We start from the raw sequence: 27,230 nt of genomic DNA, 5'->3' as shown, positions 1-27,230 counted from the left end.
CATTGGACTTTAGTTAATGATTTTACTTGCAAACAGCTCTATCAACAAATACATTTTGTCTCCGAATCACTAGATTATTTGGAAGCCTTAATCCAAATACATGCCGATCTTTAAGGAAAATAGATCGACAAGGCATATGGATTTACTCCACTCCAAAATCACTTACCCTAACGATCAAATGTCCAACACGACATCAAAAGCCACCCTTTTTATCGACTATTCGTAAATTAAACGGTACTGGAGTAGTTAAACTCCCAAAGACATGTACTGGCTATTTGCCCGGAATCATCCTCACGCCACATTTCCAAACCCAATCTACAATACACCTAACCATGGAACAACAATTGATCGTTCCACCTATCGAGCAGATTATCAATCAAACGGAAATACAAGTACTACAAAAACATCTCGTAACCTCGCACGAGTCTGACCTACTAAAGATATCTGGAAATACAGACATCCAGCTAGCAGATCGCTCACTGAACCACGTCCAGTACGATCTCGACCATTTGTTACGAATTTCAACGAAACCTCCACCAACATCCAACTCGCCGTTAATGACAATACTCCTTAGTTGTCTTGGTACCACCATATTATTAATTTGCACCACTTTCATCTTTCGTTATCATCTACGACAACGAAGATCTAGGGCAACAAACCAATAGCCCGTTACCAAAATTAAAGCGGAAACCATCCCCCTCGACTGAATAGAAGAACCCAAGCCACTTCCACAAACGGCCGGACCAACTTCCTGCGAACAAACCATGCCCCGGCCCACCCAAGCTTCCATTGTTCAAACTTATTAGCTGCCATCTTTAACTATTTTCTGGAGTTAACTTTCCCAACTTCTATACATTCATAAACTCATACGAGATCGCAAATTTTATACTAACCCTTATTTTATCACTATATTATACGTTACCAATTAGTGGAAATAGGTTATTTCTTACTACTAATACATTATCATTTTAATTTTTATTATTTTACTTAATTATCTTAATCATTAATAATAATCCTGAGAGAGAGAGTACGGTAAATAACTTGTAAACCCATGCATACCTCCAATGTACCCGAGGGACAAAACCTTAATCTCTATACTCTAATTTAATATTGCTTTTGTACCTATAAGAACAGGACCAGCCATGGCCAACCGAAGAAGCCTCACCCGAAAATCTACTAGCCTTCGGCTGCTTTGACTCCCCACTCGCCGACTCCAAAATTTATCAAGACACAAAAAAACAAACTGTTATTCACTCACCTGAGGATAGTCTCCTAGAAAAATAACCGCATACATCTTTAATTTCGAGATAGCACCTCATCGATCAGGACAATACGCACCAAAGAACAAAGAACAGTTAACCTACAGACGCACATGATTTACTTCAAACTTTGAACTGCACCCTCGACCTCACCCTTAACGGGGACAACCAATCAAGCTCTTACTGACGTCACCAGTCATCAACTTCCGAACGTCCGACTTCCGAATTCCGGAAATCTTATTTTAGCCTCGCACTAGAAGCTAATAAACAACTACTTGTATCTCAGGCTACCCAGAATTTTAACACTACAATATTTCAGTAACTTCGAGAAAAATAATCAAACTTGCCCTTTTAGGACAAGTAAGATTTTGGAAAACCTGCAGTGATGTGGGAACCTGAATTTACCGGCAAAATAAAAATTTAAATTAGTCTTTATTTCGACATCTATAACCAAATTCCAAACCAAAAACCGACCGTCTTAGGGGAATGACTGTACTTCCCCTCCCCTCGAAACTCAAAACTGAGTCACTCTCGGAACTAAAGACAAAATTCACTTATTGGCAAGAAAATTAATGAGGAGACAAAATAAAAAGGAGGGGAGCGAGGACAGCGGCGTCGTCGTTCGTAGCTCCTGCCTCTAGTCGGACTCGAAGCTTTTACGCCGAAATTCTACGCCCGAAGCCTCTACGCCACTACGATTGGACTCTGTATTGACTGTCTTCTGACTCCTATACTTGTTGAGGTATGACGACCACTTATTTGTAAACTCTCTCTCGGGTTCGAACTTTCCTAATTTCATACGTACTATCTCTGTCAATGTTATTCGGTGTAACTGTTCTTTCTTGTCTCGTAATAAATTCTGTTTGTTATTTCAACTGGTGTCGTTTATTCGAATCTCGCCTCTGTCTTATCAACGAGCCCCCTCTCCTCCTCCACTCGACCTGACAAGTAATTAGTTCCAGACTGGACAGCCATCCTTGACAGTGGGGCAGGTTTTACCGACCTGTTAACCGAGAAAAAAGGAGGTCTGACGCTGTCTGACCTCCCGGTGAACCCACAAGTACAAGTGTCAACGTCATCGTCAAAGATCTTATTTTTAAAGACTAGAAGGAAATGATAAACTTTGAGGAAATATTTGTGGAGTTCAACAAGACCGTACTGTTCGCATGCGCAGGAAAATTCGCTTTGCTTGCTCGTGAAGAACGGGCAACATCGGTAGTGTTAACCGAATAATTACTTGACCAACAAGTTTTAGGGTTTTTTTTTATTATTTTACTGGCGGTATCCTTAACTGCCGAAATCATTTGCAGTTTTCTATAGATGTTATTGAATCACTACTCTCAGATATAGCTCTTAATAACTCAATTTCTCTTGAAGTTTAAGAGAGAACTTTTCTTTTCCTTCATTCCAAAAAAATGAAACATGAAATTATCATGTAATTTTATTTTGAATTAAAATGTTTGCGATTTAAAACAACCTACTAGTTATTGCTTAATCAGTATTGTACGTATGCGGTAGAAATGTTGTTATTCTTACATTTTACGTTACATTTTCGCATAATTGCGCATAATAACATAACAATTGAGCGCAACATGCATATCGTGCATGTTGCGCTGCATTCTCACTTCCTTAGGCGCTCCTATGGTGCGTTATTTTTCCAACATCCTGCTTGTGTTATACGAATAAAATTCGAACGTGTAAATTTCATATACTAGGTATTGTTTCTAACTTGATAATGTTTCTCTCATCATTGTGTCTCCTAATTTTTTCTAATTTCTCCTAATTTGTCATTCAGTTTATGTAATTTTTTAGCAGCAATTAAAATGTTTATTTCAATTTGTTTTTCATTCTCAAGATTTGGGAATTATTTAGTATACAAAATATTCAAGAAAATAAAATTTTGTTTTCAGAAATACCGTGGACTTAATTACAATTGTAATAGACCTACAAATTTATGTAATAAAAGTTTATAGAGTTCGTTTAAAATTTACATTTTATTTTGAAATAACATAGTAAAAGCCCATTTAAACAACTATATTAATATCGACGAAAATGGAAATATACATATAGACGGTGCATATAAGTCGCTTTACACTTTATTCGTGTTTTATAAATATGTTTGCTAGAAAGTTTGTTACAATTGTCGAAAGATGCATAAAAATAACCTTGTCTTTTATTTTCGAAATCATCGCACTGTCTTTCTAACCTATAAAACATACACACACACGTACGATACAAATATCCCACAAAACCAGCACTTTTTTCTTTCAGATGAATCGAAGTAACGAGGATAAGTTAGTCTCCGGATTATCCAGTAGATTTAAAGTAATATTAAGAAAGACATTCGAGTGAAAATATCTCGAGATGCTATTATGGAGGATGCAACAGAAGGGTCCACTCGGATTGGCAACATTCAAGTTATATCAATTATCGGTTAATGTTACCCTAGGTTTAAAACTTTAATTTTCTGTAGTTTAATACATCAAATATATATATATATTTGATGTATTAAACTACAGAAAATTAAAGTATAATATAATTTTAAAACTTCAATTTTCTTTAGTATAATACATCAAAAAATATATATATAATAAATTAACAAACGAAAATTTATTAAAGGTTTAAATGTTAAAACGACTTCCAGACAACTCGGTATATTTGAATCTTTCGTGTAATGCAGAAAAACAATTATAATGGTTGGCAATACATTATTCACCATTTTTCAAATATGATGATTGTAAAAGATATTAACATATTAACATATATTTAATATTAGTACAGACCATACTGAATAAACAAAGTATTTCTAATGTATTTATTTCTAGTTATGAAGTAGCCAAGCCGATACAAGATAAGGTTATAGGAAGAAACGAACTTGGTGAATATACCGGATGTTTTGGACAAGTTGTTAAATCGGTAAATAAACTGAAAAATAAGTTACGTTATATCGTTAAATTATTTAATCAGCTCTACAATTTAAATTTTGTAGTACAATGGGTATAACTCTGTATATAATTATACTTGTAAGAATATATTTAAAAACACTAAGAAGCATAAAATTATTATGTTACTTCTGATGAATATGAAATTTTTCAAAATAATTTACTTTTAAATCAATTTTTAAATCTTCGGCGCACATTTTCTTTATAGGAAGCGGATATCCTTTTCAAGCGTATCTTTCTTACTTACGATCGAATTCAGGTATCCGATTTTTCTACAGCTGTGTCCACGCACCCAAACACTTTTCTCTTATTGGTTCCAAAAATGAAATTTAGTTGGACAGGAGACAGGTTTTAACATAACACAGCGTTTATTCTATAACTAAAAGTATGATATACAGGTTAGATACATGCGGTTAAATAGGCGATTAAATACAGGTACAAATACTTCTATCGGGAGGAGAGCCAGATAGTTTTAGGTAGCTCGCGAAACGCGTGCTCGTTCTACTTCTAACGGTTTGCTCGCGGAGAGAGTTTACAAATTTTTAGCCCCCTAAATACCTCTCTTATGCATAGCGGAGAGTCGTTTCGACGAACTTCGTTGTATGGAAGGGTCATTGTCGTGGATGTTCTTCCAACGGGTGGCTTCTCCTATTCTTGGGTCCAGTCTGACGTATGGAGGCCCGGGAGACAGGATGCGCACGATTTCCCGATAAAACTTCCTGTTACGGTGACTCTCACTTTTTATCTCCTTAACGTGGGAAAGGGGTCACAAGACCGTCAAAAGTTGGACACAACAGCGCTGAGTTGGGACTTACGTGTGGCAAGTTGTTCACATCGGTAGATTCTGATCAAAACGGTGAGTGATGATCGTAAATTATTCAATCAGCTCTACATTTCAATTTTGTAGTACAATGGGTATAACTCTGTATATAATTATACTTGTAAGAATATATTTAAAAACACTAAGAAGCATAAAATTATTATGTTACTTCTGATGAATATGAAATTTTTCAAAATAATTTACTTTTAAATCAATTTTTAAATCTTCGGCGCACATTTTCTTTATAGGAAGCGGATATCCTTTTCAAGCGTATCTTTCTTACTTACGATCGAATTCAGGTATCCGATTTTTCTACAGCTGTGTCCACGCACCCAAACACTTTTCTCTTATTGGTTCCAAAAATGAAATTTAGTTGGAATGCCCTCTTCCGACCGTTTTCCTTTCAGGTAAATAAATATTTGTAAAATTAATCCAAAATTTAACAATAAAATGAATCCGAAATTTTATCTTAAAGGTTTGGCTGTTAATCTTTGCATCTTTTATCACTTCTGGATTTGCATTGTATTTTATGATCCGCGCTTATTACAAAATAATCGGAAAAGCCTTTGGATTATCGTTCAGAAAAATATTTTGGTTTCTGTTTTCCACGTTGAGTAATCAAGGTAAGTTTACTTATTTAAGATATTAAATAATTGACATTGAGAGATAATTCCTTGTCGTTATGCATTGCAGAAAGTAATATTTTAAGCCAAGTTAATCACTATTCACTTCGATTAACGATTGGAAGTTGGTTATTAGCAGTTTTGGTATTATTATCCAGCTATAGCGGATGTTTGGTGTCCTTCCTTACTGCTTCTGAAGAACAGTCAATACCGAAAACTTTTCACCAACTGGCATCTGCCGTGAAAAACGGAGATTACGAATGTGGGATATATGCAAATGTTGCTGTTAGAACCTTTTTAATGGTAAGAGCGATTTTGCGAAACTAAGTTTTCAACGTGAACGTCAGACATTCACGTTTTCGCATTGAAAACGTCGGCCGCACTGTAAGCCTAGAAGTTTGACAATTGACATATGAAACGTACAGTCGACGTGTCCAAACCCTATTGGTCAAACTTCTAGGCTTACAGGAAGGCGGCGCTGAACGTCCGACTTACACGTTTTTCGCGTTGAAAACATCCGCCGCAGCCTCTCTAATAATATCAATTATATAGTTGATCAATTGTGTTTGCTTATACAGGCAGTACTCTACTTACGAACATTCGACTTACGAACTTTCGAAGTTACGAACAAAGCCGACAGATGGCGGGTTAAAATGAAGTTGGTTATTTTTTATGTATAGTCAAATTTATTGTTTGAAGTTTTACGGGAAAGAAATGAGTAATTTTAATAAATAATGTACTGTACATGTGATTGATTTGAATTTATACTTCCCTTTAACAGTCTTAATTCAACATTATTCAAGTAGCCTAAACATTACATAATTGTAAAAACAACGTTGTATTTGAGTTTTTGCGCCAAACATCGTCTTTTCGAGTTACGAACTTTTCGACTTGCAAACGACCGCGACGAACGGATTAAGTTCGTAAGTAGAGGACTTACTGTAATGTTTTTAACGGTAGATTAAAACAATCTACCCTTAGCATATTGGTTCCTTAACGCTTTTTTAAAATACCTAGTGTATTTTAAACAAGCACTTAAAAATCGTTCGATACAAAATATTTCTGTTCTTTTTCGAAATTCTTTACTTAGACAAAATATTTCCATTTACCTAAGCATTAATGTTAAAAAAAAAATCTGGTTAACTAGCACACCGTTTAACTCGTTACCAATGGATAAATGGACATACTTTTTCAGTCCCACACTCGTTTAAAAGTCTGAAAAGTTGACTCCCCTCCTGAAAAAAATGACTTTTTTTCAAAAGGGGAGTCGACTCATTTATTAATATATACATATTAATAAAAAGGCCTTAACATCTTATGTATTTTTATACGTAAAATAATAACAGATAATATACAATCTATATCAACGTCACCGCAGTATCCGATTTTGCATTTTCTGAAGTCAAGTGTTATTTGTAGCAAGTGTTTCACATTTCTGTTAGAAATGAGTGTCCGAAAGCTAACAACGCTTAGGCTGAAAGAAAAGTACGAACTTTTGTCTGAATTTGAATGTAAGAAAACTTCGCAAGCTGAATTTGCAAAACAAAAAATACTTCCGAACATTGGTGGGAATTCTGAAGATAAAAAGGGAAATTAAGAAACGTTTTCTTGGTTTTTGTCTCGAAAACGCCAGGGAAAGTCGCCGTACAAAGATGTCGAAGATGCTCTCGTACGTTGGCTAAAACAAATTCACGTTCGTCGAATCTTCCTGTTTCGGGACCGATACTGAAAATAATGGCGGTGGAAATTGCTGGGGTACTTGGAGTAGAAATCAACTTTAGCGCCAGTGAAGGATGATCAGAAAAGCACATTGCACCTCTGCAGCGATTCTCAACCTTTTTAGCTCTGCGACCCTCAAATAGTACATATAAATAAAATTAATATTTTGCGACCCCCACCCAAAGGTATAATAACAATAAGCCTTACTATTACTAATTAAATTTTGACTGTAATTATAAATGTAAATTTTTTAAAAATATTATATAATCACATTGCACTAATTTTATACATCAAGAAAATACGGACAGTATAAAAAATGTAATACAACTATTCCTATTATTTTATGTCGCTGCATTTATAGCGACAAGTATGAACATGCATGTATGACGTGTACATACATAAATAATTTAAAAGTTCTAACTTGATGTGTACGTTCTCTTTATAATTTGATCTTCAATAATACTCACTGTGAGAGCATGTTTGAACATGCATATGGATGCGTTTGAACAAGTCATGCAGTCACTAGTATAAAAGAGGCGCTGGCTATTGCGCCACTTCAGTTAAGTTTCGAATGCGAAGGGTGCTTTTATTTTAGTGTGCGGTCAACCGTTAAACTGAATTTTTTTTAAAATTGTTAATGCGAAATGGATAAATTTCTGTAAGAACGAAGTGAGCCATCTACATCTAATGAATTGGTTGCTAAAAAGACAAGGTTGTACAATGACAGTTATTTAAATCATGGTTTCACCTCATTGGATGAAAAGCCACAGTGCGTTGTTTGTTCTCAAGTTCTCTCCGATGAAAGCATGAAGCCATCAAAATTAGTTTGACACTTGGAAAGTAAACATCCGGCTTATAATAACAAACCCGTGGAATTTTTTGAAAGAAAATTACATACCTTGAGGAATCAACAAACTTCTATTTGTAAGTTAAGCAATACTGATAAATGTGTACTCGAAGCATCTTTTCTCATAGCATTACGAGTAACTAAGATGTCTAAATCCCATACAATCGCCTTTTATCACTCCAAAACAATTTGCTTTTGTGTGTTTCTAACCTAGATTTACGTATGGAGAAAATTTTAAATGAAAAACAAATGCAACCATCACATTAATTTCTTTTTTCTTTACATGTGTATTTATTGAAAGTAAAATGTTTATAAGTTTATAATAAATGATTTTTTTTTCATGAAATGATTTCATTATTGTTTGGCAAACCCCCTTTAATTTTATATCTATGGGCAACAGTCCTTTGGACATTAGTGTACAGAATGCTGTGATGGCAATACGAATTTGTCGTAGTTACAGAGACAGAATTTTAGAAAACGGCAGATGGAGCTAGTTGTGACACACAACGAAGGAAAAAATTATTTTTCTGTTATACGAACTCTGTTAATCTGCGTTTAATATCCAATTTCTTCTGCAGAAATGGTGCATAATTACAACGGGTAAACGGAGAGAGCAAAAGCAGTCTTATAACACTACGTAAGAGTGAGTAAGGAATAGTAAAGAAGGTGTATTTTACAAGACTCTTCAATGTCTATAGAATGTCTGTACTTTGATGTGTCACTAACGTCTCCTATCCTGATGCTGTTAAATTCACATAAACTGTATCAACAATGATTCTTATCATGTTTGTATTCATTGTCAATCTAAAACACACGAGAAAAGTAAAGATGGTTATGTGAAATCGGGGGGGGGTGCCGAATAAGTCGAACCCCTCTCGATTGTCACCAATGTGTGGATTTATAGATCTTGCCCAGTCAAAGTTAACTTTCTTTAACTGCAGTATTATGGAGGCATTGTATATACATTATAATAGGAAAAATATTCCAAATAAATTCACAATACGTTGTTATATTCTTGGGTTCTTTTATCTGACTACAAGTTTTAAGTAAAAGCCTTCTCCCCGTTATTGTTTGGACTTTGTAAGCCTTTTGCATTTATCTCACTACTTGTCCCATGCGTGTCACAACATGCCCCATGATTGGGCATATTGTGACAAGTCGTACACTTGTAGAAAATAATAAATCACTTTAAACTATTTAAAGCATGGTTAAAGGTTTTATGCTTATATAATGTGGGTAACAACAGTGTATACAATCCATATGAATTTATTTTAGAAGTGCATGTAGTATACACATTATATAGTTAATAGTAAAAACTGTCATAACTAGTCACGCTCACCACTAGTAATTCTCAAAGCAATAACAGAAATTACAGAGGAAAACAGAAAAAAAAATTCTGTTTGCTTTTGTATATAAAATATTTGGAAAATTGTATATATTAAGACATTTTTCTCTAATTTTATAAATCGAGCATTTATTAAGAAACCTAGAAATTTAGAACATATTAATAAGATTTAATATAGCTAACTCTGTATTATCAATGATTTAGAAAAATTTTCCTAAATATTACTCCTATTATATTATGGTAGACAGTGAAAATTCTTTTAACATCAATTTTTTCACTTTAAATTTTAAATGTACAAATATTGAAATCTGAATACATAATACAGATAGGGTTAATGTGAGCTTAGGTATAACAAAATGGCGTCATTTCCGGCCGCCATTTTGATTACGACTATCGGCAAAAATATTTATGCAAATTAGGCCTCGCGGATTATTAGACACTAAATCCCTATTTTAAATCTATTTTATGTAAAAAGGTAATTATTAAATTGAAAAAACAGATTTACTTACATTAAGATGCTTCTTTTCCCTTTTTCGGACGCTTATTTTCTACAACAGTTGATTCTGACAGACCGGTCTGATTTCGTTTCTTCTTAGTGGTTTTTTCGCTTTTTTTGTAACATCGCATTTCTTGCATGTTTCCTTTTTCACTTTTTTTTATTAGTACAAACAGGAGCGGCCGGAACGGTCTCCGGTTCTTTCCATTCGGGAAATCTGCCAGATCCCGGAAAGATCTTTCTTAAATGTTGTAAGAATATATAAAACCTTTCGCCGGGTTTCTTACATGGCCAATTTAAAAATCTTCTTGTACAGGTACATAAATGCATACATGCACGAATCAGATAGATCGTCGGTATAATGTTTCGGCAGATTTTTTTTATTTTTTAAATACCCCCAGAGTCTTTAATATTTAGGGTGTGATCGCCAGTAGTTGGATTAACGAAATTTTCTGAACGGTTGACTGTTCTATGTTCAATATCGATTCCGTGCAGATCTTCTATATGCATATAGCCTTTCCACTCGTCGGTCAGGACTGTACTCCCTGAGTTAACAAATTTAGAAATTATCCAGTTTAAAGTGATTTCGGAGCGATCGTTCACTTGACAAATAAAGCAGTTCCTGTCTTCTCTGCATATTCCACCGACAACCCATTTCGTACTTTTCAACTTCCGTCCTTTTTCATATTTGCGTTTGCATATGACTGTTTCGTCTATTTCTACAGTTTTGTTTGGCCCGCCAATTTTAAATGTAGTTAAATTATGCATAGCAACCATCATTACAAAACGGATGTGGTTTGACCAGTCTATTCCAGCTCGATTAGAAATGCCTGAGGCTAAGGTAGCAGTTGTAGTAGAACAGTCTAATCCAATGTAATGCCACATAAACGAAAAAATTCGATTCCATGAGATTTTGCCGCATTTTCCTTTAAACGTTCCCTCAAAAGCTGAAGAATTGCTTCTACATGTTTTGCATCGCATAACACATGATTCTCTGTCAATTCGATAGATTATTTTACATAAATTAGAAAACTTTTTAGACACATCCTGTACGTGCTGTATTCCTAACGTTACTGCTAATTTAAAACCTTTATCAATTCGAGTATCAATACCCAATTCGGAAAAGTCGGATTCGAACAATTGAAAAAACGATTGAGAGGTGCATTCAGCCCAAAATGCTAGGAATCAATATTAAACGATCCCATTTTTAACAAATTACTATTAATAAATAAATAAATTGAAAAATTAGGAGTTATACAAAAACTCAAAAAAAGTATTAACGCAAAATGTACAATTCTCCTACCGTGTCTCCTCAGAACGGACGTATCAAAAATTAATTTGCATAACACGACAAAATCGTCAACAGCTCCCTCTACTTCGTAGGTCATTTAGTCATTGCATTCGTGATTATCGGAAGTGCCGCCATTTTGTATACGAAAGCTCACATTAACCACAGATAGATTATACAGATATATAATATACAGATAGATAATACAGATAAATATATATATGTAGAAAATAATTTGGAAAACATTTTTCTATAAGACTTAATACGCTATATAATTGATAAAATAACTAGCATATACAGTCGAGTCTGCATAATTCGACATCCCAAGAAGGGAAAATGTGTCAAGTTATCCGGTATGACGAATAAAGCGATGTTGAAAAAACCACAATAGTACAATTAGGAAAATACAGTAGTGCAATGTTTCTCAACCTGGGGGTCGCGGTGATATTAAAAGGGGTCGCGAGACAATAATGAAATCATTTTATGAGAAAAAATCATTTATTATAAACTTATAAACGTTTCACTTACAACAAGTACACATGTAAAGAAAAGAAATTAATGTGATGGTTGCATTTGTTTTTCATTTAAAATTTTCTCCATACGTGGATCAAATTACAAAGAGCACGTACACATCAAGTTGGAACTTGTAAATTGCTCATGTATGTACACGTCATACATGCATGTTCATACCCGTCACTATAAATGCAGCGACATAAAATAATAGGAATAGTTGTATTACATTTTTTATACTGTCGGTATTTTCTTAATGTATAAAATTAGTGCAATGTAATTATATAATATTTTAAAAAATTTACATTTATAATTACAGTCAAAATTCAATTAGTAATAGTAAGGCTTACTGTTATTATTCCTTTGGGTGGGGTTATGAAATATTAATTTTATTTAAATTCCCTTTTGGGGGTCGCGGAGATAAGAAGGTTGAGAATCGCTGCAGTAGAGCATCGATTACCAGAATCGATTCAGTCTGGAGTTTTTCGGATAACCGATTATGTACGATAAAATATATTAACCTATCGGATATTGAAATTCGTTCAAATCCTGGCATGTCCTTAAGTACCCTCTCATGGTCACGCCAGTGCTGCCAGCTAATACACGCACACCAACAAAAATAATATTGGACTAGCCCAAAACATAGCCAAAGACTGCAGTGCCACAGCACTAGCGGAAATTTAAATTTTCCAACTGGAAATCTTTCCGTTAATTGATGTTGCAGTTGATCGACATTCAGATTATCGATGTTTCTACTGTACTGTAAAATGGAGGGGGTCGCATGTCTTCCAAGCACATCCTTTCTAAAGGTATCCTGCAAAGTAGTGTCATCTCCCTTTTCATTTTTGCCATTTTCATGCATGACGTCTTTCTCTTTGAAAATCCACATACACATATGCACGTTTATGCCGACGATATTACAGCGATTATACATGCCAACATCCCTAATGATCTGCGGTATCACACAAATCACTTCTTTAACTCCTTTGCTGTTTGGGTCGACCTCAATGAAATTGTTTGTCAACCGCAGAAATGCGCTATTCTCTCCATCCCCTACAATTCGCTATATACCTAGAATCTCACCATTCAAGGTCAAATCCTCCCTGTCATCCGCAGTGTTAAACTCCTTAGCACCTTTATCACTAATACGTTAATTTGGACTGCCCACATTCAATATCTATGCAAAAAATGTAAATGTCTACTTATCATTTTCAAAATTTTCTGCAATAAGAAACATGGTGCAAAAAAACTATCGTGAGGAGACGTTCCCCTAAACGTCTCCTCACAATAGCGGATACCATCATCGGTAGTGTTATAACCTACACCAGCGGTTTCCAACCTTTATTCATTAGCGTACCCCGTGGCATTTCAACTTTCCAACGAGCGATGCATCTCAAATCTCTGCCTGTTTGTAGAGAGTGTCGCCATTTTGAATTTTATTTTGACTCAGTTCTCGGTCCCCTGATTATGTACAAGTCTAGTTTTTTTTAATGCGTGCATGATTTGGGCAGCTAATACTTTGTGTCAAATTGCAACTTCTGGCATGTACTGTACTCCTTCATACCTCTAAGCTGATAACACAGCAGGCAGTACGATTTTATAAACAAGACATAGTCTTGTCAATAAAAAATTAATAAAAATACTGAATAAATAATGAAAAAAATTACCGCTTGTAGAGAAAATCTAGAGAAATTAGCTATGCCTTTTCCTTGCTAACAATAAAAAGTACTTTTTATAAACAAAAAAATACTTTTTTCAAACAACACGTGGGGATATTGTTGAGAGATAATAATAATAACGGTAACACACCCCACCATCAAAAGTCCGTAGAATAATCACCAATCACACATAATGGTATCCCCACTACCATTGACTCCCTGCGCAACATTTATTGTTCTGTTGCATTGTACAATCGGCAGCATAAGTTTTTATTTCTATTTTTGTATTTTTAAATATATAATACAGTTTGTGATTGTTGCAAGGAACATTTTTTACCTAATAATTTTTTAATATTATTAATTTGTGATACATAGTTATTATGGCAGAAAAAATAATATATTAACTTTTGTCTGTATTCCTAAACAACCTATCGCATATCCCAGCGGTACGCGTACCCCGGTTTGGGAATCGCTGACCTACACAATTTCTACCGTTGCGTCCCTTACTTCCACCCAAACAAAAGCCCTCGATTCCATCCAAACTCGATATCTTAAATTGCGTCTAGGTCTTCCTTTCACAACCAACAACATTGTTACCCTTTGGGCTGCTAAAAGCACTACGATCTGCTCTGCTTCCAAAAAACCTCATCAAACAGTACAGCAATTACCTAAAAAAAGGCGAACAACTACCGCCTCTTTCTCGAAATTTTACATCATATTCACTATCCCTCTAGAGCCATTTTGGTTAAAGTCCTTATTCACATCTCAATCGACAATTAAGATTTCCAGCATTCAAACAGTCCTAGCAACTGAATCCGTCAATATTTCAATATCTGGTGTAGCGACTACTCTGCTTTAACTTTCATTGCCATCGATGGCTTCAAAAAACGTCATACGGTCACTGCTGCGTATATCAAAGATACCCACAATGTTACGGCTCACTACACTTTTCACCTTGACTCCACCATCTTTACTGCTGAAGGCTATGCCATCCTACAGGCCATCACTTATGCTACTGCCATCCGCATCATGCACCAATTCTAAATTCATCCTCTTCGCCTTAAAATTTAACGTCAACTCTCCTACTATCATTCCCAGCCACAACCACCTACACATCCACTACAGTCATGATAAGCATATACACCTCGTCTGGACTCCTGCCCACCTAGGTATCGACTTTAAGGAAAAAGCTGACGCTGTCGCGAAAAGTAATCTGCCTAACTCTGTTAACTCCAATTACATAACCCCCAAAGATCTCCTTGCAATCATAAACTCTGACCATCATCACACCATGGAAGAAAACTGGAACCACTATCCAACCTTACTAACTACCCTTGGCTCTACGACAGTTCACATACCAGCTTACTAGAGTTTTTCATTTTCTAGTCTTTTGCTTTCCCCGGGATAAAATTAATTATTTTTAAGATATACAATATATCTTAGAATCAAATGATATAATTAATTTTCATTCTTTAAAGAAATATAGTACGTTCTGCATGCTATTTAATCTTTGTTTAAGATATATATTTAAAATTACCTTTGAATTACGTAGAAACTTTCACAAATTTAAAAATTTATTAAAGTTTGCTGGAAACTGCATACAACAGAAACAACAACAAAATGCTTTGAATTAAGTTGAAAATTAGAAAAAAAAAGGAACCGACTAAAAGGGTAATTTTCGTTTTTTTAAATAAAACATAATACAAAATATTATTGTAAATTTTTATAATAAGATTTTAAAAAGAAAAGATGGTCAATTACTCGATCTATTTCTTATTTATCTAATGAAAGTCCTGCTTCCGAGAATGTCTTTTCTGATTCAATTAATGTGAGTAAAATTGTGTTTAATGTATTTAAGAGAAGACAGATGTTATGTGTTTATTCACCTGTAATCTGGAAGATTTCTATTTCGCTTTCGAGATTGTAGTACTTCTTTTGCTTTCTAGTATTCTTGATTTGTCTACCTCGACTGCTTTAATAGCGGCATCAAGCTCATAGCCCGATAATTCGGCAGTTCGTTTAGCTTTAATAATCAGGTTTATGAAGAAAAATTTCGTACTTGCAGATTTCGTACTCGTCTGTATCGTTGCCCAATTTGCACAACCTGGCGTTACGCATTTATTGAAGCTACTGAGCACGGTTAAAAATTAATACAGCATAAACAAAATTAGGTCAGATATTACAGGTTGTCACAAGTAAAGAATTTTTAGAGTCCTGCTAAAAATAAGCTACGTATTGATTATTGACCATTTGTGACATGCCATAACGAGCAAAAATTTAAAAAAACTAATAAGTAGGTTTAAAATTAATAAATAGAAATGTATTCTGACAGTTTATGAGTTAATTATGCTTTCTATTTGCAAAATTGCCTCAACTTTAATACAAAATAAGAAAAAAGTGAACTTTTAAGAAATTTCTGGGATTTCCTGGGATGAGAAAAATTTCCCGGGATATTTCCCGGGTTAAAAAAACAACCGGGATCCAGTTTGATAAACCCTACAGCTTACCTACCATTAACGATCGTTACATAAACGTTTTAGTCAACTATGCCAGGACCAACTCGTTACTTACTAATTACTTGGAAAATCAAAAGTTCCCATAACTGTAGTCACATGCACCTGATCAGATCGACACAACCTCCCATCGCCACGATTACTATACCAAATTCAACGCTGTACGGCATAAAATTCTATGCGATTACTCACTTCATACACAAAACAATACACAGTTCTCCGATTACCTTAATCTCACCACTCTCACCACCTGCCAGGAGGCTCTGAATACTTAATTCAAGGAGTCCACTAAAATGTAACGCTACTAGAAGTCACATTACTGCTCTATTCTACAAACATCTACGGGACCCGAAAGACCCGTAGCTAGCGTCCAACTACCCCCGAAGAAGAAGAAGTATATTGAAGTGTACTTAGAGTTTTAATCATTTCTTATCTTTGAGATATGTCATAATAAAACTTTTCATGAGAATTTCTGATGATTTGCCGAATAATGTTTTAGTTTAACAATTTTAATTTATTCTTTTTTCATTAATTCTCTTCTATCAGATTTTATTCATTTCTGCCGAACATTTACTAAAAATACAAAAAAATATTATATAATGGCTTATGGATTAATTATCCCCTTTTTAACAACTAGTCTTACAGCGTTCAAGTGTCTACATTTATTGCGTGCTTCTTAGTTCACAATGTTTTTGCATTAATCTGATTTTTACTTCAAAAGCCATAAGTTCTTTGTGTTTTTTCTTCAATAATTTTAAAACATAAAAAACGAATCTGATAACAATTACATTAACATACTCAGAATAACATTAGATTTATACGCATCTGTTACGAAATGTTTATATGAAACATTTAAATATATATTAGTGTTAACTCTATAATCGTTTTATATCAAATATATTACTTCATACAGAAAAAAATATTCAATGGTTTAACCACATACAATTTATTATTCACATGTTTCTACGTGTGCATTTCAGGCCGACGTAAATTCTCAACTTTTAGTCAGTGCCGTATATACGTTCATATAAAAACAACCATAGGTGAAAGTCCATTCCAGGTACAACTACGTATCCAGTGTTTATAATTTTAAATACGTCTTAATAATATGGGGATTGGGTAAAAAATTTAGGAATAAATTGTACGTAGTTGCTTCATTGGATATTTGTTTTCAGTATGAAATACTATACCGGAAATGAAAGGATTACAGAGTTAAAAGTAATAAGACCAGCTACCCTATAACTAAGGAAATTTAAATAACTTATATATTTTTTTGACATTTATAAATCTGCAGAGTTGACATATCGTATTTTGTAGGAATCGAAAACAGAAGATGGGTCGATATTAAAAGAGCACCTTACATTTAATAATAATTATTTCACTGAAATGGATGTTGTCGTCAGACATTTACAGAACCGGAGACTTGCTATTATATCAACGAAGTCTAAACTGAAAAAATTAAAACAACAGCTACGCGGAAATGTTTTTATTTCTGACGATACACTTCTAATATTTAGTTCAGCGTTTGCGATGAACAAAGAATTTAGTTACAAGAGGGAACTAAACACAATGTAAGATTTGTTTGTAATTTTAATATTTATTTTACAAATGATATTCTTAATCCTTAAAATATTTTTCCATTTAATTTTTTCAAGAATATCGAATTGGATTTCAACTGGTGTTACTGACAAAATTTATGGACTTAAAAATGACGCTGACGAGGAAATTCCAGTTCAAGCAATACATCCCTTAAAATTAGAAGAACTCGGCGGCGCTTTCATTTTACTGCTTATTGGATATGCATTATCGTTTTCTTCGTTAATTTCAGAATTGCTGATTGCAAAGTTAACAAAAAAAGTATTACTGAGAGGATTTCTTGCTGAAAATACATTTTCCAATTAGAAACTATTTCATCGTTCTTCACAGTGCACTTTCAATGAAGATCAGAAAACATCACTTCAATTTAAACACCACCATGTCTATCTTAAATGTAACTAAAATTCTGAAAATTAAATAAACTGCTTCAATAAAATGTAAAAAAAACATTACAGATGGTTACTAGTCCAATCTTCACTGCTTGCCATGTTAATCACCAGGAACAACTATTTCCATTGCAGAGACAACCTTTCTTTAGAGGCTATGCTTCTGCACAAATATGTAAAACAGTCTAAAATGTCCCTTTTTACAAAGAAATATTATATTTTTAATTGTGTTGGGATTATCACTTGTGGAAATTTTAAACTGTTTTACATATTTGTGCAGAGGCATAGCCTCTAAAGAAAGGTTGTCTCTGCAATGAAAATAGTTGTTCCTGGTGATTGGACATGGCAAGCAGTGAAGATTGGACTAGTATCCATCTGTAATGTTCTTTTACTTTTTATTAAATTGTAATTCTGCCAGCCCTTTTTACAAATAAATAAACTGCTGTTTGTTAACTACTGTAATATAATTCGTCCGATTTGTCCGGTCTCAGCACTTACCCTTCCTTGAGGAGTATGCTCTCTCTAATCTCAGTGGGTCTTCTAAGTGTCTGAGACTTCCGTGTTACCAGTCTCGAGCCCTTTTCTCTTCTCTCTCGTTCGATCCGCGATGTAAGAATTTTTTGGACGGAAACTTTCGATCAATTACAAATTTTCCTTTCACGAACAACTTTCACCCAGGTCAGCTTTGATCGGATGAGAGTGAAGCCTTCATTTGCGTTTGCCGATCATCCGACCAACTTGTTTACTGCCAGGAGCAAGTGGTCACCCTTGCTCCGGGCAGTAAAGTGATCTGGTCCACACCCGATGCAACAAACAGGAGAGACACTCGTTAAAATACACACGAAAATATATAAATAGCTCATAAAACGTATATACAAGTAAAGCAATAATATTAAAAACAAAATTACGAAATAATTAAGAAAGTAAGTAATGACTTAACAAGTATTTATATGAATTACGAAATGAATGCATTTTTTGGATCTATTAATGCCACATTGTTATCCACTTGTCCGTATACTTCTATATTCTTAGAGATCGTAGAAATTAAAAAATTATTATTTTAATAGACTTAAATTAAAGTCGAATTTACTTGTGTAGTTACGACGTAAGTCGTAGTTTCGACTTACGTCGTAACTAAACGCCAATAATGGAGGAAACGCCAATGATGAGCATTTAAAGACCGCTAAATAAGACGACAACACAGAAACACAGATGTTTTCATGGTTCGTTTCCTAGGATTTATGATTATATTAACATTTACTGTAAATGTACATATTTTAATATGATTTTTTGTGCTTTCAACGCTTTTCTAGTCATATTACGACTTCAATGTTTATGGCGGACGGATTTAAAGTCGAATAAACTGACTTAAACTTGATTTTTATTTTTCCATATACTTTTTTGACAAACGACGTATAATCGGGAACGACGTAACTCGAGAGCGACGTAACTTGAGATATACCTGTACTTCTATATTCTTAGAGATCGTAGAAATTAAAAAATTATTATTTTAATAGACTTAAATTAAAGTGGTAGACATTTAAGATGCGTCATTTTTAAAGTGTAATTAAATAAATATAACATACTGTGAAAATAATTAAAAAATAAAACAATCGGAAACTTAAAAAAGGAAAATATATTAGTTTTTAAACCTCGTGGTAAGTTAGCTCATCCTGTATTATATTATGATGGTCTATTATAATAACGATGATTACAACACACTTCACATAAAATGTAAAATTTATAATTTTTATAATATCGTAATCGAAATATTATATATAGAGTAAGACATTTTGATATACAACAAACATAAATTCGGAGCGATCGTATAATCAGTTTTTTACAATCAATACGTACTGTACGTACTTATTGTAACTTAAATCGAAAGATGAAATTGAGGATCTAAATTTCCTAGTTGAATTAATGTTATAAATAAATCATTTTTATTACAGTTATTATTTTATTCGTGAAAAAACCGTTAATTAATATATTTAGAAATGAAATGCAATTTTAACTGTTTACGAAGTAACGTATATTTAATTTAATATTCTGCCCTCGTAAGACGGATTTTGCAGTAACTTCGAGAGATTGAATCCCAATATTGCTTTGAATTTCTCCAAAAAGATAAAAAAGACGGCATAAAATTCGAGTTTTGATAGAAAAATACAAATAAATTAATAAAAATGTTTTATTCAGTCAGTTTTCTCTGTGAAATTTTCTGACTGTATTTAATAAAATTAATCCAAATTTTTTAAACTTTATTTACGGAACAATTAATTAATCTTTCATATTCTGGACACAACGTTGTCCAATCTCATCAATATAAGAAAGTTTAATAATTAGTTAATGGTATTAATTATTATATTTAAATAAATGCTAATTGCTTATTATACACTGTTTTTTAACAGAGTAACGAGCGTATCCAGGGGGGAGGGTGCTTTTGGTGTTGTAGATTCTTTCTATACCAGTGAAATCAGTTTTTTTACTTTAAAATAAAAACATAACAACTCATATCGCAAGGGCTACTTTAGGCCAGAGCTGTCGAGGGAACTCACTGAGTTTCCGAATGTAAGAATTCTTTTTTATCATTTTATTTTATTAAAATATGTTTTATGTACGACAGAAATCATACAATTAAATATTAGGCACGCACAAAAAATAATTCCGTAATTTAACACAATGTTTTTTGTTCGGTCATAATAATTTTGCGAGAAATTCTGCTCGTTGATCAAAGCTCATCCGTTTCCCTACATTGGCATCTCGCCGACATGACAAAATTATCAAAATAGCATCAGAATTTTTAAAAGTTTACATTCTTTAACATTTAAATAAGCAACACACGTTTTAAAATAAACAAATTACTGATTTTATACAATAATAACTCGTAAATATGTACAGTAAGTCTTCAAGTAAACAATACATGTATTCAGTTTCATGTTGACAAACATACTAATGTATAATTGTTTACATACGGTATCTAAAAGATAAGGTCATGTCAGTTTCGGTTTCAATACGCTGGAAACTAATAATCCGCATAATAAGAAAAATTATTGACTATAAAACAAATTGTCAAATTAAAACAAATATCATTATTGAAATATTACAGACGTCTTTTAGATTAATATTAATATATTCAGTATACAGTATATTTACTCAAAGTCGTGTAATTACGCTAACTTCGTCGATCTACGTAATTCTGAATACAAGAGAATTCATATAGCAAAGACATTGAGAAATATTTAACATTCATTTGAGAAAATTGAGAAGAAAACTTCTATAAATCTATTACATTTGCTATTTACACGTCATAGATAAATATTAAATCCCTGACGAGAAATTCACTACATATTTAATCGATTATTATTTTTATGAAATATGTAGTCATATTTATACTGATTATTTTGATTTTATTAACAACGACCTCAATACGATCTACACGTGTCTTGCTCATTCTCAATATTACTCAAAGCATTCATATTCACCACAAGTTTTTATTTGTGCAATTTGTACTCGAATAAAGCGTAATTATATTCTGAAGTAAAATTAATACAAATATTCTAAATGTGATTTTTATAGAGGAAATGGTGAGAGACCGTAACGTTTGTGTTTCTGAATAAATTTAATGCTTTCATCGCGATTTGAGTATCGCTAAATGAGATGGATGACACTACTTTCTCGCTCCGACTGCAATTAGACGTTCTCCAACAAGGCAAATAAACGCTATTGAGTAACCTACTACGAGAAGAAAAAAGCAACCGGAAAGCTGAGTCGTGTCTAACGGTGTGATTTCATTGTCATCGTTGTCTCGCTTACGAAACGTTTTCTTCTCAATGTTTTCTGTTACTCCAGACTCAAACATACGACGCACGCTGAAAATATAAAAAAATACTCTATTTTAAATAATACACACATATAAATGATGATCGTAATTTGACTTGAAATACTACATTTTATTCAAATCGTCCTTATACGGAAAATCCTTCCTTAAGTAATATGCTTCGCTGAATGTCATTAGAGAATCCGTGCTCTTCAATATTCTTCCTTTCAATTCGGGTATTATCTTTTTATTTACAATATTACTAGCGTCTATGAAAGCAAATCGATCGCTTCTTATTCTTTTAATTATTTCTTCGGGATTTATCCAGTTGTTGTTGCTATCGATATGATCCATTAAAATTTTTGTAACACCGGAGTTGACACCCTGAAAATATATCCTAATAATGTAAATTAAAGTAAATTTATTTAGAATACTTAAAGCTACTTTCGTGAAAAATATTTTCTCATCTAACTGAAAAAAATAATTTTTATAGGATATACAAACCATTTATTGTTTATCATTCATATATAGAAATTTTCAAGTATTTTATGTGAGGTAAGATGATAATATGCTTTTAGTGCAAAAACAAAACTTATTTTAACAAATACCCATCCTAATTTTTCTAATTGGATGACAATGTTTTGTCTAAACTGCTGCTCGTAAGTTTCACGACCCAGAAACCAATTAATATTTTATATTCTGCAAAAAACTGGTACGTGTAAAATATATATGTGTATTTTAAATTATTTACACAATTTATTTGAAAAGTAATTTTAATGTTGTATATCCTATTCTTGTTTTGCCGTTGACGTGACTGCGGAGCAAACGGACTGGCTGCGAACAACAGACTTTTCGGCATAATTGGTGACTGCTCTATGGGTGCGTTCTTTAATAGCGGTCGCTCTGCGGTCTCCGCTACTACGGGAGTGCGCTGCTGTTTGTAGGCATTTAGGAACGACGGTGAAAGAAAGAAAGATGGCGGCGCCCGCACTATCGATAGTATCGTGATGGAGGAACCTATAATTCTAAAATATGAGCTTTTAAAGGCAAAAGAAGGGTCCCAATTGTGAAATTTAACCATAAAATGGATTATTTGTTGAAAGAACATTCAAAATAGCCACGAAAAAATTTGAATGCCGGCTACCATTCGAAAAAAATTCGTAAAGACACATCACCGAGTGCGCTAACTCGCGCTTTCACAATTTCTAAATTTTCATTCATAAAACTACATAATGGACCCGGAAACGAAACTATCTGAGCCATGGAGGACGCCATGTTGCTTTCCACCGTAAACTACTGCTACAAGCGGCCGTTTTTGCCGTTCGACGGTGCCCACTCCCACCGGAATTTAGGAACATGTTCTGCAGGAATTTTTAAACGGATGTCGCTCGCGCAGAGTTACACGGAGGAAAAAAGAACGCACCCTCTGTTCATTTTTTTTAATGATACAGTACGGTTATTTTATCCTGCGGAACGAATTAGATGTTTTAACATGTATTTCTATGGAAAAATGCGTTTCGTATAACGGACGTTTCACTTAACGGACGTGCACCTGGAACGGATAAAGTACGTTATATGAGGCACCACTGTATATGTATTTTAAGTTATTTACGCAATTTATTTGAAAAGTAATTTTAATGTTGTATATTCTATTCTTGTTTTTAGTTGACTGATGAGGGCAAAAGCCCGAAACGTGTAAAATTAGTTACCGTATCAACTAAATAAAGGTGGAGTCAAAAGCCAAGTGATTGAGTTAATAATACGATCTTGTGTTTAACAATTCAAACAAGCAATCTAGCACAACACGGATTCTCTACGACTGATTTTATATTCTGTTTATGAAGCTTTTTAAACAAATATGACGTAAATTTCTGTTCGATGAAAGGTATACAAGTTCGTTCACTTTCAGCGAAATATCACCGCTTTCATTAATCTGTGAATGGTCCTTCATACGCCATTTATAGAACATTCCGTTCTTCTAAGATTTTTCGAAAAACCGATCACTTACTGATGCAAAACCAAAATCCCTATTTTCGCATGTAATACTAACTCCCAATTTCGACCCGTCCCGATTCTCCAAAAAAGTAAACAGCGTTACATGTTATTAAATTTTCACCTACCAATTACGCAAAATTGCATAAAATGTTGCAAAAACCAACCGAGAACAAGAAAACAAGATGATGTAATTCACTTTTAACATACGTAATAACGCAATAGATATACGAATTATAATTTTAAATCACTTTATCCTTCGTTTTAATTTTAAAAACTATTGATAATTTTGATTTTTGGCAGTGTTATTAAGCTCTTCAGCCTCAATGTGGTGACAAATATAATTTTATTTGATACAAATCTGTCACAGTCATATTTTCAGATAACTTTCAATTAATTCGATAGAAGAGACAATAAAAAAGATTTTCGCATATCATAAAATAACATCGCAAACAATTTCTTACGAATTGACATAACATACTGAAAATTTTGTTTTTGATAACTATACAGAAGTTAGTTAATATTTGGTGAAGTTTCTATATGAATACAGAAAACAATAAAATTTATAATCAACGTCACGGTTTAAATACCATAAAGTACCATACTCTGTTATGTATTAAGTAGCTTACATTTTCCTATTATGAAATAGATTATTTATCATTTTGTATCGTAAATTTTTGTACAGAATCTACCCGCAATTTTTGTACGTTTTATACTAATCTGATCACATTCGTGTGCTTTCTATGGTTTCATCTATTAATACAGTATTTATATAGTGCTGATTATTTTATATTTTATGCAATTAATTTTCCAAGCATTTTTAATCAATTTGCTTACTTTGAATATTACAAATTTTGAATTCTCGGATGATCCACAAGACCACTTTTCATTTTGCACAGCAGAAGCTAATTCGCCGAATGTTGTCGGTGCCGTGTCGTAAACGGGTGGTGTTAGGAAAGATATTAATGTTCCGCTGTAACTGTAACCGAGGACTAGTAGAGACAAAAGCCACAATCCAACAGATAATCTTGACGGTAATCGCTTCAGATTGTTTAAATCTGCCCCTGAAAAGAAAAGACTAAATTACAATATACTTCTCACTTCATAGAAAAAGTAAAGGTTCATTTGTTTACTTATATTAGACTAAGTTTACCTTGAAATGTTATCGTTGTAAACAGATACCAAAAAGTCTTGCTTAGTGACCATCGTCTTCTAGATCCAATTAAGTGTTGTTCGAAGTTGATTATTGATGACAAGATTAATCCATAAATTAATACTGAAATTCCGATTAAGATCCAAATCTTAAAAATAAATGCCGTTGTTTTAATGAATGAAACACTGGCAGGTTAAGATTTTTCATTTGTCCAATTATTTTAGGAAATTTATAAAAAAAATGATTTCGATAAGTATTATAAATATGACCAAAACTATTCCCCCTCCTGTAAAGAAACACTTTTCCAAGCCTACTTTCACAGTGACGTTAATGAAACAGTTTGTACTTGATTGCCCACAGTCTTTATTGATTGAAAAGAAAATGTATATCAAACTGCGGTTCCTACACGGTCAATAAAGCCTATATACCTCTTCCAGTTGTGTTCCTGTTTAATTAATTCTCTTAAGCAATCTGATGCTTACTTCTAACAATAATAAAAAAGTTGTTTAATTATAATTGGTCAGTCTATTCCAGTGTTTTTTCTCTAAGTATAATTATTGTTATAAAATGAACGTAAATTATTATAATAAAGTGCAGTAAAAACATCGATTTAATTGAAATAAACCTTCTCATCTTCAAAGTACAAGTATGTGTGATAAAAATTAAAAAGAGAAGATAGCATATACAGCGTCCTGTAAGTGCTATCTTATCTCTAATTTTTTTCCATTTTAATTCAGTTACTGAAATAACTCGAAAAATACGCATCCCAAAAAATATTTCACTAAACCACAAATAATAGGCTTCAAGAAGCCGCTAAACGGCAGTACGAGTTTCAACGACTGTGCTTTAATCATTGAAAAAAGGGGTCAATTTCACTATTTTAAATGGGAATCTCTGTTTTTATTGCATATTATAATTTTACATATAAAGCAAACAAGCTTTTATCTAAAATATTTATTCAAAAGACAAACTTATCAGAAATCATGAAAATGGATCATCCTGTGTAATTCGGTAGGCCAATGAGATTGCATTGTAGGAATTTTCAGAGAAATACTTCAATCAAGTTTTAGTTCTGCTTTTTTCTCTGCTTCTGTTGTGTAAATGTATTAATATAGCCTGATGAATATATAGAGTTTCTCCAAATACCCTGTTTTATTTTAAAGCATAATTTATATTAAATTGTGAGTTTGGTATTTCATTTAAATTGTTGTTTGTAATTATCTTAGGTTTTCATTCGCTGCGAATAAAAGGATGTACACGTATATCTGTCATACATTTTGACGTTTCTTCGGTTTGTTGTTTGCTTCTATAAAAATATTTTCATTACAATGGAAATATCTCTGGAGAAATTAATGTGTTAACGAGAACTATTTACGAAAACTGTGAAAAATAAAAGAATTTCTGTTCATATTTTTATATTTTCGGTAGTTTATTACTTAAAGATTTTTAATCATCATTATCTGTCGTGAACTCTTTGAAGCTTATATTTAATATAATACAGTATAATAGTATAATAAATTTAAAATCCGTTAAACTTTTCTAGTTTAATTTTATAACTGAATATAAAACACGAACTTTTAATCAGCTGTCCAAAACTTTCTGCTTATCATTTATTCATTTTTGTCACGAAATTTGTTGATTTTTTGAACAGGCAAATGTCTAAATATTCCTTTACGTAAATGTGCAATAAAATTTCTGATTTAGTTAGAAAAATTAAAAATATAATTGAAATAATCAAATTTATTTAGATAATTACAAATTATATTAGTGTCAAACCTACCTCGAGTGAAAATGGTTTCGCAATTGTCGTCCAAACTGTTTCTTTCAGTCTTTCGATCAGTACAAAAGTGATCGGATTCATTACCACAACCGATGAATAATCTGCTGCTTCAAACCTTTCACTTGTAATAAATAATGGAATTGCAACTAGATCTGCTTTCTATATAAATAAATATAAAAGAAAATCGAATTACTTTTTAAAATACTTTAATAGATTTTAAATATTTAAATTATTTAGATTAGAGGTATACCAGACACTGCATAATTATCTATTTTGTATTTTTGGAGAAAAACAGGTAGGAATTTTAAATATCATATACTCTATAGTTGCTAACAGACTCTAGTATCAATTGATATAAAAGATGTAAGTTTTCTCTAATGAATCTCGCGATAAATTTGCCTTGTCTTTGGGATTCCTGTTATGTTTTCGACATTATGCACTAATACATAAGATAAATACTTTACATTTTTAACCACTTGACCAATT

At 32.9% G+C, this 27,230-nt stretch overlaps 2 protein-coding genes across 2 annotated transcripts; one reads left to right on the top strand and one right to left on the bottom strand.

The window, feature by feature from the left end:
* Window positions 1–332: 332 nt before the first annotated feature.
* Window positions 333–17,922, top strand: LOC136976194 (glutamate receptor ionotropic, kainate glr-3-like). Its single transcript, XM_067271421.1, has 7 exons — window positions 333–493; window positions 4,085–4,175; window positions 5,270–5,428; window positions 5,497–5,644; window positions 5,715–5,947; window positions 17,338–17,591; window positions 17,676–17,922. Exons 1-7 carry the CDS (start codon window positions 333–335, stop codon window positions 17,920–17,922), a joined length of 1,293 nt encoding a protein of 430 aa, XP_067127522.1.
* A 3,747-nt stretch (window positions 17,923–21,669) lies between these two features.
* On the bottom strand, window positions 21,670–26,825 carry LOC136976193 (glutamate receptor ionotropic, delta-2-like). The gene is made up of 5 exons (XM_067271420.1): window positions 26,745–26,825; window positions 24,965–25,112; window positions 24,649–24,875; window positions 21,947–22,203; window positions 21,670–21,871 (listed from the first exon to the last, which is right to left on the bottom strand). Exons 1-5 carry the CDS (start codon window positions 26,823–26,825, stop codon window positions 21,670–21,672), a joined length of 915 nt encoding a protein of 304 aa, XP_067127521.1.
* Between the last annotated feature and the right edge of the window lie 405 nt (window positions 26,826–27,230).

Source organism: Centruroides vittatus, unplaced genomic scaffold (assembly GCF_030686945.1).
Source record: "Centruroides vittatus isolate TY-2023 unplaced genomic scaffold, ASM3068694v2 contig_397, whole genome shotgun sequence".
Classification (NCBI taxonomy): Eukaryota; Metazoa; Arthropoda; class Arachnida; order Scorpiones; family Buthidae; genus Centruroides; species Centruroides vittatus.
Note: the sequence above shows the minus strand (reverse complement) of the source record. Positions and strands in the feature narration are given on the sequence as shown.

What these genes read in the sequence shown, in the direction of transcription:
- LOC136976194 (XM_067271421.1), top strand. Translation starts at nt 333, where the DNA reads ATGGAACAACAATTGATCGTTCCACCTATCGAGCAGATTATCAATCAA. An exon ending in CGCTCACTGAACCACGTCCA is followed by an intron (nt 494 to 4,084) that starts GTACGATCTCGA and finishes ATTTATTTCTAG; the next exon opens with TTATGAAGTAGCCAAGCCGA. An exon ending in TTCCACGTTGAGTAATCAAG is followed by an intron (nt 5,645 to 5,714) that starts GTAAGTTTACTT and finishes TATGCATTGCAG; the next exon opens with AAAGTAATATTTTAAGCCAA.
- LOC136976193 (XM_067271420.1), bottom strand. Translation starts at nt 26,825, where the DNA reads ATGAATCCGATCACTTTTGTACTGATCGAAAGACTGAAAGAAACAGTT. An exon ending in CGAAACCATTTTCACTCGAG is followed by an intron (nt 25,113 to 26,744) that starts GTAGGTTTGACA and finishes TTTATTTTTAAG; the next exon opens with ATTTGGATCTTAATCGGAAT. An exon ending in GACGATTTGAATAAAATGTA is followed by an intron (nt 21,872 to 21,946) that starts GTATTTCAAGTC and finishes TTATATTTTCAG; the next exon opens with CGTGCGTCGTATGTTTGAGT.